This window comes from Sardina pilchardus, chromosome 20, assembly GCF_963854185.1.
Source record: "Sardina pilchardus chromosome 20, fSarPil1.1, whole genome shotgun sequence".
NCBI classification, from domain to species: Eukaryota; Metazoa; Chordata; class Actinopteri; order Clupeiformes; family Clupeidae; genus Sardina; species Sardina pilchardus.
Window position 1 is genome coordinate 7,454,686 of NC_085013.1, and position 15,475 is coordinate 7,470,160.

At 46.1% G+C, this 15,475-nt stretch overlaps 1 protein-coding gene across 2 annotated transcripts in view; it reads right to left on the bottom strand.

The window, feature by feature from the left end:
• Positions 1-15,475, bottom strand: part of crybg1a (crystallin beta-gamma domain containing 1a) — a 40,269-nt gene that overhangs the window by 9,823 nt on the left and 14,971 nt on the right. Inside the window, exons 2-11 of one of the 2 annotated variants that reach the window (XM_062522493.1) lie at positions 14,914-14,998; positions 11,245-11,733; positions 10,313-10,953; positions 4,568-8,585; positions 4,038-4,076; positions 3,676-3,794; positions 2,680-2,836; positions 1,956-2,095; positions 796-922; positions 466-501 (exon numbers count right to left, since the gene is read on the bottom strand). In XM_062522493.1, coding sequence (XP_062378477.1) covers positions 466-501; positions 796-922; positions 1,956-2,095; positions 2,680-2,836; positions 3,676-3,794; positions 4,038-4,076; positions 4,568-8,585; positions 10,313-10,953; positions 11,245-11,733; positions 14,914-14,998 — 5,851 coding nt within the window. Of the gene's footprint in view, positions 1-465; positions 502-795; positions 923-1,955; positions 2,096-2,679; positions 2,837-3,675; positions 3,795-4,037; positions 4,077-4,567; positions 8,586-10,312; positions 10,954-11,244; positions 11,734-12,633; positions 12,747-14,913; positions 14,999-15,475 lie in introns of those variants that run through there. The other variant, XM_062522494.1, reaches the window with a different exon arrangement.

Genomic DNA, 15,475 nt, shown 5'->3' on the forward strand with positions numbered 1-15,475 from the left:
CTTTTGTTACTGACTCCACTATTGTTCTCAATGATTCTCCAGCCTGACAAAAGCTTTTGCATTCATCTAAAAGACTAGAGCCGACAAGATGGACATCACAGCATCAGATTTCATGTCTGTGCATTGTGGAGCTTTGCTGGCAAGAAATAAATAGAAACAATGTGGCATTTAACTCAAAATGCCACAGCCAAATTAAAGATATGCCTGGAGTAACACTGAATGTCCCTGCCCATACTCACAACAGTGTGTGTATAACTGTTCAACCCTGCAATCAATATCAAATTAATACTGTGATGCTGAGTAAACAGTCTCATTGTCATTATAAGAAACTGTATCACTAATTTGTCAACACAGTGAAAGAATGTCAACTTCATCGCCAGCCATTCGACAGAGCTTGCAGAGGACTTAAACCACAGTAAACAGACCAGAGAAGAATAATAAAAAATATAATATCTGTTGTATTACCTTGACATCATATGGATTTTCCACTTTAATCCCACCCTGAAGAAGAAAATGACACACACTCGTCATACAAATATTCAATATCTAGCATACATCCACACCTCTATGTGTTTGAAAGGGTACTTACATATAGTACACATTATTCAATGTGTTGTGTAAATGTTATTCTAAATAAACCTAGTCCAACTCTAACTACAGACTATTGGTCAAATTGGGCACCTTTTTTTGGACCCACTGCATCACTGGTCTGTGTGTGTGTGTGTGTGCATAGTGTGGTAGGAGTGTTAGGTACTGTAGGAGTGTTAGGTACTGTAGGAGTGTGAGATTGTGTACCATTTTGAGGGGCCGCAAGGATCCGACAAAGGGTGTTGAGAAGCCCCAGGCCTCTGGACAAGGGAACTCTCTTGGCTCCAGCACTGCTAACATACCCTGAAACCCTGGGTCACTATACACTAACCACCTGGAAACACACACACACAAACATGCAGACAGACACACACACACACACACACACACACACACACACACACACAAACATCCAGACACAGACACAGACAAACACACCCACACAAGGACAAAATAATTATAACGGGTCTGGCAAAGGTAAACAGCTTGAGTGCTAGATATATGTTTACTAACTCACACGGGTTTATAGTCTAATTCTGCTGTTATACTGTCACATGTAAACAGCACAACTAAGCTAACGAATGTAAACAAGGGGACTGCGACAGGGCACAGAAACATGTCACAGAGAAAACAGCTACAGGAATGTTTTTTTTATCTTTAAGCAAGCATGAGCAGGCTGTTCACATTCCACTTGAGGGAGAGATACACACACACACACACACACATACACACACACACACACACAGGCATACACAGACAAACACACACACATGCACACACGTATAAAACAGGGAGTGGTAAAGGATGGATAGGACTCTGTTTGCTCTTTGATATGCTGAGACATCACATGGCAGTGGCAGGGCTTGAAAACAATCCAAGGTTGAGAAATCTCGACTCATCACATGACACGTGTTTTATTACCATGGTAACAAAGGCATGCTGCACTATGGTTAGTGTGGCATTCTGACTCCCCAGTCACGGCAATAACTCAGAAAAATAGCAGTAGTTATAAGTTCACACACACACACACACACACACACACACACACACACACACACACACACACAACTGCAGAGAGAGAAAGAGAGAAAGAATGAGGAGAGAGAGTAAACAAGCGAGGGAGAGGGAACGTGAAGAGAAAGCGAACATTTGCATGTGGTCCAACCAAATGGATGGCTGAGTTTGGCATGCCACACTGCCCAGGCGGGTTTTCAGTTCCCTTAAATATGCAGTCAGTTTTTCCAGGACTGGAGAAAACTATTTAATAACACAGAACATACGCACACACACACACACACACAAACACGCACGCACCCACACACCCACACTGAACACAATCATACACAGTAGGGAAAAGTGAAACTCACACTCCAGAGTGGATTTTGATGGAGGCGGTGTTCTGGGGGATGGAGTAGGAGCACACCTCTGGGGTGAAGTCGGTGAAGGAGGAGACGCGGCCCAGACCGTTGGGCTCAGTGAACAGGTCGATCCTCGGCATGCTGTAGTCCTATGGTTAGCACAACAACAACAATATCTTCATCTGGGACCATTTGAATTACGTAAAGGTGCATTTTGGTTTAGTTCAAATGAACAATGAACGGCAGCTAAGCTACAAGAGCACAATTCTTACAACAGTTATGTCTAAAAGAATATTTTACACAAAATACATATTTAGGTGAGTTCATGCATACACAATACACAAATACATGTCTTAACATCTATAAATATTCAAATATGTCTAGACACAACAAATGTAGGTTAATCATTTGTCTTTAATACTGCAAACAAACTGTCACTAGAGATGGGATGGGCCATTTCCCGGAAAATAAATTATATTCCCAGTTACATTCCAACATCTGACACACCTGCTGAAGAATTTTTATTTCCCAACAGCATGTCAAGACCTTTAGTCACAACGTGCGCACGTTATCTGTTCATGCGTACAATTAATATTTATTGGCCCAGAAAGGTGTATCAAACCAGCTAACCAATAACATCGACACATTCTGTAGAAGTGTGACCACGTCATTTGCCTTCAAGTTGCACATGCATGCTTGGACCTGCATTTGTGGGTAGTCAGCTGTCACTCACCCTCACTGCCAGCCGCATGGATCCGATCTTCATAGGGGTCGTTGGCATGGCGAGCCCCGGTGGCTCCGGTTCCGCCCACATGTTCTGCAGCTCGATGGGCCCTTCCTCCAGAGCCACAGTCCGGCCCTGGAACCCCGGCAATTCGTACAGCAGCCAGCTGCGGTCAAAGGAACAGGACAGGACAGGACATGATGTCATGAAAAGAGGAAGTGTTTGCAACAGGTTTAGTCACTTAACCACAAAGATGTACCCCAATGTACTTAGGCAGGAGAGGAGCATGTCAGGACTAATGATGACTCATAACACATGACTCATAAGAGGAGTGTGACTGACTGAGCGAGACTGAGCGAGACTGAGCGAGAGAACAGCTCTGTCGCTCGGAGTCAGCTGGATTTAATTAACTCATTACAGTGTCAAGGATCCCCAAAGAAGTGGCTTAGGTGGGAACACTAACAGGGCCTACTGTGCATGTGATGGGCCAAGGACTGAATTTGCTCATAGCTTTAGAATGTGAAGTGGTCTATGATAGAAGTGTTCTGTTTCTTCATCCTTGTTTAGACTGCTAATTGGTACCTCATAAATACTGATATAGCTGAGAAGTGCTGGCTAAAAATACCTGCAGATGTTTAACAGTTGTGAAAAGTCAACAGTACCGATTATACAACCACATTTGCTTACCTGCTCCTACAACCATGTCGAAAGTCTACCTTCCAGTTTGTTTATCTAGTCCTTAAATCAAAGCCTACCGGAAGGTTAAGTAGAGCTGAAATGAACTGCCTTAGGGCTTTAACTGTGTGCGCCTGAAAAATCAATGGCGGTATCAGCAAAAGTTCAAGTAGATAAAATCAAATCCCTTTCATGGACCCCTGCCAGGAAACCAGCTGATTTCACTCCTGATCGAAGAGCCATGTGCAGTAAACAGGAGTTGGATTGTAACCCTGGGGAGGATTTCCCCTTCATGAGTTAGATATTCCGCCTCTAGTGTCCAGCTCTTACCATCCTCTGACCACCTTGATGGAGATGACGGGGGCCAGTTTCAGGAAGGAAGCGTCCTCCACGTCCCCAAAGATCTCAACTGCCTGGCCACCAAACTGAGCCTGCTCAAACACCACCATCTGTGAAGAGGATAGACAGACAGATCACTGATTGATCTGATATACACACCCTTCAGAGATGACAGAGATGCCTGATAAGCAATCTGCCTTTTCCCATATTGTACTATATATATATATATATATATATATATATATATATATACCAAATAATACTTAAGATAAACGACAAGCTTTACAAGGACATGTTGAGACTAATAAAACTCTAATTGACACTTAAAAAGGGTCATGACCAGAAAGACACACCTTTCCTGGGCGTTTGTGGAATCCTCTTGATGTTGGAATCTACAAGGATGACAGTCAGAGGAAATATTAATAAAAGGCTGACAATGAGTAGCACCAGTAATGCCAAATATTCTCAGTTTCTATTTCATAACTTATGCAATCCCAATAATACACAAAGGAAAAAATACACTTGTGAGAGGGTGGTGTAGTGAGACAAAGGGGGAAAGGGTGACAGAAGTTAAAAAACAAGAGAGGTTGACAAACTCTGTGGAAAATTACTAAACAGGCCCAGGCCCAGCCTTCCAACAGTAAAGTACAAAAAAAGCTATTACAGTAATAAAGGGATGAAGCAGAGCGGAAAGAAGGAGAGCGGGCAATGGAAGCAGAAGAAAAGACACAGAGTGGCACTGACATGTCAGGGTCAGACCTAGGCTTTTTGTGTCTCTTTGATCATGTTAATTCAGCTAGAAAATACTACACAGGCCTCAGTCATCACAACTTTCTAATAGAACTATTAATGTAACAGTAACCACTGCAGTGAAAAAACTCACCTTGACCGGTGTTGGTGGTAGTTTGCTCTGAGGTGGAGGCTGGATGATGTGTGGAGGAGGGGTGATTCCATGGAGGTTGTGCTGTTGTATGTCTGAGGTGAGGGGATTTGGGGCACTGCTATTTTCCCGTGTTGGCAGTAGAGAGGGTGGTTCAAAGACCTTTGGATTGCTGGCAGGGGTGTCCTTCTTCTTTACATACTTTTCCAGCAGGTCAGGCAGTCGAATTTCAGTGAAGGAAGGTGGAGACGGACAGGTGGGACTGGGCTGTAGCTCAGGTGAGCTACGCTCCGCAGGGCTAACGGCATCACCTGCCTCCAGTTGAGAAGAGAAAGGAGTCCTAACAGGCTTCTGCCACTGCGTTAGACTGGACAAGATGGAGATTCGGCCCAGCCTTGATGAAGCCAATCCACTCTCTTCAGCTGCCTCTTTGTCTTTGTTGTCGTCCTCATCGAGGAGTTTGCCCTCGCCCCTGTGGTCCTCTCTTCCAACTCTCTCTTCGCGGCCAGTCCGTGAGGAGGAGGACTTGATTTCTTGGTATATCATGCTGTCCTCTGTCAAGCGCTGACGTGGGACCTTCCCTTTGTCCCTGTTAGTTCTGTTAATGACCATGGCAGGAGACAGATCTCTTGCAAAGTTCTTTTTCCTTTTCCCGAAATCAAACGAGTTGGGATCGAATGTCTTCTCAAAGCGGTCCTCCTTGATGGCGGGCATTGCGAAGGGAGGGGAGGGCAGCTTGGCCTGGCCAGGTTTCCTAGGAGGGAACGAGAAAGGGGTCCCCAGCTCCTTGATGTTCCGGACGAAGTCATCAAAGTCGTCCGGTGCATCAAGGTTGTCGTCATCGCTAACGGAGCAATTCATATTTCTCTCTGCACGTTTCTTGCCAAATTTGTTGTCTACATCTAGCCAGCTGGATGGGGCATCCTGATTTCCCTTCATGGTGGAGCTGAGGTTCAACGAGAGGAGGTTTTTGGGAGGATTGTTGACTTCTGTGGTTGCTTTATGAGTTTTAGACATCTCAGTCTCCTCCTCGGTTTTTAAAGCAGCAGATGTCACTTTCTCTTTGACTTCGGCTTTGTTTTTATTGGGCAGGAGATCTTGAATGGGTGGAGAGACCACAGGTGCCATCTGCTCTTTAGGAGCATCTTTAGCATCTCTTGTCTTCGGTTTTGGCAAGTTGGAGAGAGTCACAGGTTTCTCGCCTGGACGTTTGGAAGACATGGTCTTTGGCTCTTCGTCCACTCTATTTTGGTTTGCGGCGTTCTCTATCAGAGTTTTACTCATCTGTTGGGAGACTTTGGAGTCCTGTTGCTCTTTGGGTTTGTCTGCTTGTTTCTCAACTTCTTGCTGAATTTCGGTATTCTCCGTTGCAGTCTCCTCTGCTGTCTTTGAATGTCTCTTTTTCTTCTTCCTCATTTCTTTCGCTTCACCTGCGTTCACGGGTGCATCTGCATCCAATGGTTTGCTCTCCTCTGATGTTAGAACGGTCTCTTCTTTCTTCAGGGGTTCTGTAACACTCTTCTGTTGACTCTCTTGAGATGCTTCCTTCTCAGGTTTGCGTAAGTCTTTCTCTGTGACTGCAGTAGCCACTGCTGTGGGTGGACCTGCTGGAGCAGCATCCAGGCCGTTCTCCACTGGCCTTTCCACGTGCTTAGCCTTCGCATCTTTGGAGACGTCTGAGGCATTCTGGATTGATCCTGTGTTTTTCTGAGTCTTGGGAGGATTGACGACACGGTCTGGTGATGAAGGCTTAGGAGATTTTAATTCCTGTGGTTCAGGTGTGGCCTTGCCTTTTTGTTTTGGTGTCTTTTCTACAGCCATCTTTTCAGGCACCGGCTTTTTTTCTACGTGTTCTTCTGAAGCACTAGCTGATTCCTTGTCTTTTGGAACTGCAGAGGTTTGATCAGGTGGGACAGGTTTGGGAGATTTCACTTCCTGTTGCTCTAATTTATCCTTTCCTTTTTGTTTTGGTGTCTTCTCAACAGTCTTTTCAGGAGCAGGCTTTTCCTCAGAAACTTCTGGTGTGGTTTTACAATCCTCTGTGTTCTTTGGACTCATAGGCGGTTTGATGTTAGACGAAGGCAAGTTAGAGGAGGTGGGTTTGCTTGTCTTCACCTCTTCTTGGTTTGGACTGTCTTTTCCTCTCTGTTTGGCCGTCTTCTCCACAGCAGGCTTTGCAGGAGCTTGCTTCTCCACCACATGTTCTGCTACACTCACCATGCTCGATTTTCCATTTTCTCCTTTCTCTTGCGCATGTTTACTTTCCATCCTCGCGGGGCGGCCCACATCTGGCTTGTTCTGCTGTACCTTGTCCGCGGGATCCACATCTGGCTTGGTCTGCTCTTCATTTGTTTGAGATTTACAGCCCCCGGAGTCAGTGGACTCTGCGTCGGATTTCGTAACAGTCTCATCACTGCTGCTGCTGTAGTTTGTCTCGCTCGGTGTGTTGCCCATGTCAGCAACAGCCACTGCCTCTCTCTCAGCCTTCTCTGTGGAGAACTTCTTTGCGAGTCCCTGCTCCGGAGTATGCTGCTCTGTCACTGGAGCTGCGAGCTGGGCAGAATTTTCCGCCTTCTCACTACTCCTGAAAGTTTTGAGTTTTGTGGGGCTCCTTAGACGGGATGGGAGGGGTTTTCTAGCCAGAGGAGGCTTATTTTTCGGGCTGCAGCTCTCTCCCTGCTCCACTCCTGAGGCGCCTTCTACAGCTGCAGCTCTCACAGGTCCACTGTGTTCAGCGTCTGAGCCTCTGCTGTCAGCGCTATGTCCGTTTGTACACTGTGAGTCACGTTTCTCTGGCTTGGCCTCTGCCAATACCGTTGGGCTGAGTGACTCACCCTCTCCGTGGCTGGAGTCCTCGCTAGAAGACTGCATAGGGAGGCTGGACAGAGAGGGGCGGGGCAGCCGACTTCCTGTAGGTGAGGCCTCTGATTTGCCTTTCCTGGAGCTCTCAGGGAGGGAGGGCCCAGCCCCGTCTGTGCTTGGCTGTGGCTGTGGCTGTTGCTGCAGCTCTTTCTGCTGGGAGCTCCTGTAAGGGGAGGGAGGGGCCTTGTTTGCCAAACTGTTTTTGAGCGGGGCACTCTTTCCACCTGAATCACTCATCTTGACTTTACCATCGACGGGCTTCCTGACTGAGACGCCCTCAGTGACTTTAGGGAGCCTGCTCTTGGCGGTGGGTGTCTGTGCTTTAACACTGTAATTTTCCTTGGGTCCGCTTGGTGTGCCTGTGTTTTTCAAAAAAGCGGCTCGTCTCCTCTCCAGACTTTTCTCTGCTGCAGTCGAATCAGAGGGCTTTCCTGTTTGGTCTCGGCTAATGTGCCTGTTGTCAGCGTCTCTCTGTGGGAGGGGGCTGGCAGGCTCCTCAGAGGGTGTGGCCTCCTCAGACCCTGGCACTGCCTCTGTGGTTGGTCCTGTGGCACTGGGCGCCTTCAGGATTTTTCCGTCTGTTTTTGTCTCAGTCTCCCCAGGCAACAGAGCAATTCGGTCGCCTAAATTAGGGTCATCTGACTTTGGCCCGTTCCCCTTTCCTCCTCTCTCTCTCCCAAATGTCGAGCGACCGTTGACATCTCCACTGCCATCCGTTCCTTGGGCAGTTTTTGGAGCACCATCAGAGAAAGACATTTTTGGAATTTTAGACTTAATCTCTGTCTGGCTGTTGCTAGGTGACTCCTTTATTGTGGGCGACTTGGGTTCCCTTCCGGTCTTCGGAGTTCTCTGTGGTTCCCCAACACTCACCAACAAGGTCCGGCCCTTTTCTGCTGCTGCTTTGGTCTTTGGGGCCACTGGCGGGCGCTGAGCTGGGGTGGGAGACCCATTAGGCTCACTGTCCACCTGTCTGACAGGTCTGCTGACGGCCCCTGGCCCGAGTCGGCTTATTTGCAGCTTGGAAACTGGCATTTCAGCGTTGTCAGTGGCTGCTGTGGGAGGTTTGTCTATGTGCTGAATGCCTGGATTCTCCTCAGGAGCATCTGTGCCAGGCTCTGCTGTGTCCTCTGTCAGCTGCTTGCTTTCTACTTCCACATTTCTGAAAAACGACAACAGAATTAAATTATAGTCTGCGCCTAGTAGACATGATTCTTTCTCAGGCTCTCTCTCACTCTCTCTCTCTCTCTCTCTCACACACACACACACACACACACACACACACAGGTACACACACTATCTCTTATATACCACAAGAAACAAGCAAATACTCATGCAAACGCACGTGCAACTACACACCCACACAAACACATGCAAGACCAAGGCATCCTATTTCCCAACACCAACAGATATGAGGCACGAGAATTAAAAAAAAAAAACTACACACACATAAGAGCACACCAAATGCACTTCAGTGCTTTCCAAAAAACACTGTAGACATGAAAATGCACATTCCTCTGGTAACACACAGATTACAGGTAATTAAACCACATGTTACAACCACATTAAGCAGCAAATGTGCTGTCAAAAGGACCTCTGTATAGGTCTCGCATAGGGTTAAACAGCCTGTAGTGAGAAACCACAATAACAACAGGGCTGGTGTACTATAAAGCTTCAAGGACACATCTGTAATTTTCAAAACCTTCCCTAGTCTAGAGTGAAGAATGTAATAATAAGATGTACAGAAATGAAAATTGGCCCAAATCCTTTTCCACATCCATCCCATGATATGTTTATGGCAGCCTCTATCCATCCCTCTCTCTCTCTCTCTCTCTCTCCCCATCTCTCATTCTGTGTGTTCTGTTGTTATGAAACTCAACACTACCCTGCTGAAGAATGAGCCACCCTCATTTACTTCTATCCATTACAGACCCTTTTCTCATTCACTAAAAAGAAACACTTTTTTTTATCTTACAACCCCTTACATAAAACCGACCAGGTAACTCAATGGGCGTGAAACCCGAGATAGCGGCTATCTGACGGCTATTGTGTCCAGTCTGTTTTAGAGTGTTTTCATTAGGGCCGATAAAGAGCAAGGCTGTGGTCACCTTGAGTCATGGCGATGCGTGCAGCAGCGAACGCTTGCATGACTCAGACACTCCAGAAGGGAGAGCCACTCAAAAATAGCCAGACCACAGACTTCACTTAACGGCTCAACATACCATCTCACTGCCCGTGCTGCCGCTGGTACTGTACTTCCACAAACAGCCAGCTTGAGCCTCCCCATGCCTTTGGCTATGACTGCTCACGCCCCTCCTATGTTAACAATTTTGCCAGAGGGGAAACTACATTTACAGACATGACAAGTAGAAGAAGAGCCCTGAAATAATGGAATCCCAAGAAGGGGTTATCCTACCAACAGCTCAATAGGTTTCTTACGGTATATTCTAAAGTTGGATGCTTTGCTCATTTTTCACTTATGTGTGAATTACTTCTTCTGTCTTTTAAACTGCTGGCCTCAGTGTTATTACTGAACAATGCTGGTATTGCTACAAGACATACAGTAATGAATTCCAGCTGAAAAGGATGTTTGTACATTTATTTTTAGTCATTTGGCACAGCATTTTTGGTTAGATTGGAGACGACCATTGAATAAATGTTGGTGCAAATAGAACAGGCTCTGTCGTCAATATTGCAGCAGGATCTGGGCTTTGTAAAGGGAACTGCACTTCATTGTTCACCACTATAAGAGGCCATGGGAACACAGGGCTCAGATTGCACACTCCTCTCTCCTACAGTAACCCACACACACAGACACACACACATACACACACACGGTGATGTCCGTTGAGGTAAAGAGACAAACAGAAAAGCATGTACAGTACTCACAGTTTTACTGACGTCTGTCCAGTCTCACTCCTTGGGTCAAGCTCTTGGACTGTGTGGTCAGTGTTGTCCACGCTGGCCTGGGGGCTGACCGCCACACGCTTGGGGAACACCTTCTCTCTGTGAGAAAGCTTCACACTCCTGCGCTTCTCCTCTGTGGTCTGAGCCTCCCGCTGAGCGGCAGTTTGGTCCCCCTCCGGTAAGGGTGTGTGTGTGAGAAACTCCTCTTTAGTAGAGCAGGGTGTGTGTGCAGTCTGCCGTGTTGGAGCAGGCACCTCTGGCTCAGGTGCTGGCGTCACACCTGACTGTGCACTGACAGGTGCAGGAGGTGGGGTCAGCACAGGTGAGTCTGTGGAGGGGCCCTCCTCTTCGCCCCGCGGCCCATCCTGCGTGGGTGTGCGCGTCTGCGTGGGGGACAGAGGCTCCGCTGTGCTGATCTTGCGGGGCCTCCGCCGCGCAGCGCCCTTCCTCCCCATGCCGTCACCTTCCTCTGCCTCGCACCCCTCCTCGTCCTCCTCGGTGATGGGGCCGGTGACACTCGAATTTCGGGATTTGGAGCCGAGAGTCACGCCCACGAGAGCGGAGTAGTTGCTACGGTTACTGAGTGCAGGTATCAGAACAGTCTTTTTCACTGGGGATTTGACCTAAGCAACCACAAGAAGACAGAAAAGAAAATGTTGAAGTTGTAAGTGGTGATGATATGTGAAATGGTGATGATATGAGTTGTGTAGGAGGAGGAGGAAGAGGATAGGAGAGAGACAAAAACATGTTGTTTAACATCTTTAACACGAGAAGCTAAATATAATCAACAACAAAAGTCAAGGATGGAAAATCAATTGAAACAGGAGGACAAAAAATAGTAGTCTTAACATTCCAGCTCTAATGTGATTACGCCTTCTCTAAAGTTGTGCCAGAAGCTTTGAATGGCCACCCACCTGACTGGGGCTTGTGATAGTGGCCTGAACGGTCTGGGCTTTGCTGGGCTCTGATCCCTCTCTGCCTGCGGTCTTCTCCAGGTGCTCCTGGAGCTTCTTGTTGACCTCGTCCACCAGACTCCACTCGCTCACCTCAGGCTGCTCTGCCCCTGATCCTCTCCTGCTGCCTGGACCTTGCTCGTCCGCCTGGCCCTCCAGCAGCTCCTGTGTGCTCTTCGCGATCTCGCTTTTCAGCTCACACACGTGCACTCCCCGGACGCTCTCGGTCTCGCTGTCCTCGGAGCAGTCCGCGAATGGGAGGTCGCCGCCGTCTTCGATGATGGAGGCGATGCTGCAAATGCTGGTGGCGTCACTGAGAACTCTGGGGGTGATTGACCCGGCGCTGGGGGAGTCCAGGCTGCTCTGGGAGGCACTGCGGTTCTTCTTCTTCTGAAGGCCCAAGAAACTGCCCAGACGCTTGAGCACTCCTCCTCCCTTCTCCCCAGAGTTCTGGCATCACATAAACGTAGGAAAAGAGAGAGGGAGAGAGAGAGAGAATCAAAGTTAAGGGGCAAAGAAGCTGAACTATGCAGAGAATCTACTGATCTAAAGGAGCCACACGTGAAAACACAGACACTACACACCATGGGACTGAGAACAAAAGTCAACAAAAGAACCACAGAGACTAGAACATTACTTTATGCTTGCCTGGGCATAACTGCCATATGGAAAGGCAGGAGATTAATCATTAAATCAGCAGCACTATCACCTCTAGCAAACCAGTACAGTAGAGCCGTCAACAAAACAAAAATTGAAATGTATAACAATGTAACAACCACTTCATACAATGTGTGCTGCATATCAGTAAGTTCAATATTTTCACGTATGAGTAGGCTATTGAATTGTTATGATGAAATTATACAACCTCAACCCGTGAAACACACCATGCTTGAAAGGTAATGATATCTAACCAGTCATAACAAAAGCCTTAGCGATAAACCAACGACACGTAGGTCAGCGAAAAGAATGGCTTGAATATATTCACACATAATTAACACGCAAGCAGATGTGAAAGAAATGGTCTTTACCTTAACGCGAAGACCACAAATTAACGAGGTCTATTTTTAAATCAAAAGCCGACCATTTCGCACAATGAGATTGAAATGGCTCACAGGAGGCTAGTCCTTCCTTCCCATTCTGAGTAGGCTATCGTTGAAGGGGGCACCGCGTAAACTTTGGTCAGGCATGCTCAAGTTTATGAGACGGCATCCCAAATGCCCGCGTTTCCACGCCCCTCCCGTAGGCTGCTAGTAGTCCCTTCTCAAGTTGAAACAGGACACTGGGGAACGCCGAAAAGTTTTTAACCCACGCAAGCTATGGTGAGAACACCGAATAAGATAATTTACTTACCAGACTGACGTCGTGCCCTGAATCTAGAGACATGTTAGGGGACGTTAGGCTTTCTGTGTCACACAAAAAATTCAAGCCAAACTCTCAATATCCGTTCCGCATTCTGTGCAGCTTCATTAGGCAACAGTCCATTAAAACATACGACTCCACTTCACTTCAGTCCATAAAAATTAAACATGAACTGAGTCTCGTCTAAAACACACAAAATATTGTGCATCTCAAATAAGGTAAATCAAACTAGCCTAAAGAAAACGTGTTCTGTCCATCAGAAGTTGTGTCCAGTCACACAGTGGATAGCGAGGTCAACGAGAAAAATTGTGCAGACAACCAACCTAGCTCGGACACTGCTCCCTTCCTGAAATGTCAGATGCGCCTCAGGTAGCCTAGGTTTGGTGCTATTGTGTAACACAGAGCAAATAGTCTGTGTAGCCCATTCATAAATGTATATGAAAAACTGCCTGTCAAACAGACCACACCCGTTCTCTTCTCATAGATGAATTACTCTTTGTAATAAGGTGCCCTCAATCAATAGGGGCATGTTCATAGCCTGCCTAATAGAGTTGTATCTGCGGAAGATATAATAGAATTTTCTGCTGATGCTTGGGGAACTATCACTTTATAGTTCTGAAGCTTAAAAATGGCAGATTAAGGTTAAAAACAAGACAACAAAACGGATGTTCAGCAGGATGGCTCTCAAAAGCTCACCAAATGGAAACTTTCTCTTACAAAAAAATGGGACACTTAAAATAGTTATGGAACAGATAAACTGCAGTTTTTCGGAAGTGCAATGCAGTTACACTAATATTTTCATGTCCAAAATATTGCATTTGTTAAGTAGTAGGCCTACAGCAGCAAATTGCAGTAAAGGGCATTAGCGTATACATTTAGGGCAATGCAGCATCATCAGGTTTTGCACAAAGACATCAACAGGTTTCGCACAAAGGCTTGGTGGACAATCCAGTGCAGGCCATGTGTACAGTGCACACATTTCACCATAGCCGTGCGTCCATGACAAAGAAAGAACACGGTATCATCTCATCTGGTATCAGTTCACGCAACAAATCATCTCACGACAGTGGAAGAGTGGCACATTCACGACCCTGTGCAAATATTAATTGGGAACTTGCCATCTGTTTATTCTTTACAGGGCAGCTTGTGGCAATTGTCAGGTACATTGGGAACAGAACAATGGGGAATTCAGATTACGGCGGGCACAGGTTTTGATTCCTCTCCAAAACCTTTAGCACTACAGGTTCCTGACTCTGAGTCTGACCAGGTCTTCGTCCCAAAAGTAGCCAGTGAATGATCTGTGTCACAGTGACCTCTACAGATTGTCAAAGGAACTAGTGAATGATCTGTGCCAGTGTGCCTATGGAATGCAAATCCCATTGATACAGTGACTGGGTTATCAGTCTAATTCTTTAATTTGACTTTTGTAAACACAGTTGGCATACTCTGCCAAACAGTCTTGGTGCTACAGTAGCCCAGAACCCAGAAGATCCCTGCACCCCCCAACATCCTGTCTGAGGTTACGTAACTACTCTCTGTTCCACTGCATTCAGTGAGAAAGCTAATGGTCTTTAAGGGAAAGACAGGGAGTGGAAGGCGGACCCTGCATACAGTATGTCTGGAGCAAATGCATCAGGATCTGGAGTCAGGACTCTTTTCCATTGAATGAACTAATTCATTGCTAGCTAGTTCCAATACTGCCTCTGTAAATGTAGTAAATCCATCAGAAAGAAAGGTGTACAAAACAATCATACAATGATCCTGCCAGTAAATGTTACAGTTATGATGCACAAATCTAGTCATTTTATCTGCCATTACAAAACGTTTAACTATATTGTTTGGCCTTTTACTGAAGTGTCTATATTGAACTTTTACATAATAACCAGATAATAACCAGGCAATAACCAGACGATTTGGTAACCAGGCAATGTTGATAAACTATTATAATCCTTTTCAAGTCTCTGCAAGGGGATTTTGGTTGTCAAGACATTGTTGCTACACAGCCTTCTACTGCCCACTGCTGGTCGGTCTAAATAAGTCTAAATCAGTCACTGTAATACAGCCAACATCTCCACGATAACAACCAAGCTATCCTCGTCCCACATACTACAAATCTTCTTAGTTTTCACAGAGATTGAATATGGGACAGCTAAAAAGCTATGCACATTTTTAAGAGAGTTTTAATAATATAGTGTATTGTATTCCCACTCATCACACATATAGAGACTGACTGAATAGGCAGGGGAGTTTGGATTAAGAGGACAGGCTTACCCTCCTGGCCAGACGGGAGATATCCAGACTGAGGGTTGAGGAGGTCTCAGCATACGAAAAGGAATTGTCGTCGCCATCTGCAAACCTAATAGTGTGTTTGAGAAAAGATAGAGACATAGAGAGAGAGAGAGAGAGTGATAGAGAGAGAGAGAGGGAGAAGAGAGAGAAGAAAGAGAGAGAGGTTATAACACTGCAAAATTAGCTACAGTAATTATACAAAAAATGGCTAGCCCTCGAGTCCACACATTTAGGGTGGGTTTAAAAGCTGAAAAAAAAGTAGAAAAGTGGCCCTCCATTTTTAATGTGTGATATCAGAGATATAAGATACCCATAGTGACCATTACAGCAGTCTCGGTGTAACATACTGACATCTACTGTACAATTTGTAGCTTGCAGAGGTCCCATAGTCAGTTTCCCTGAAAATGTATATCCCTTGATGTTGCTTATCATCACAGTAGAAGGTGATGCTATTTTTTGTCCACAAGAGGGTGACAGACATTTCTAGTCAGATTTTAAACAACAGACAGACGAATCAAGTTTGAATCCTCACAGCTCCTAATGT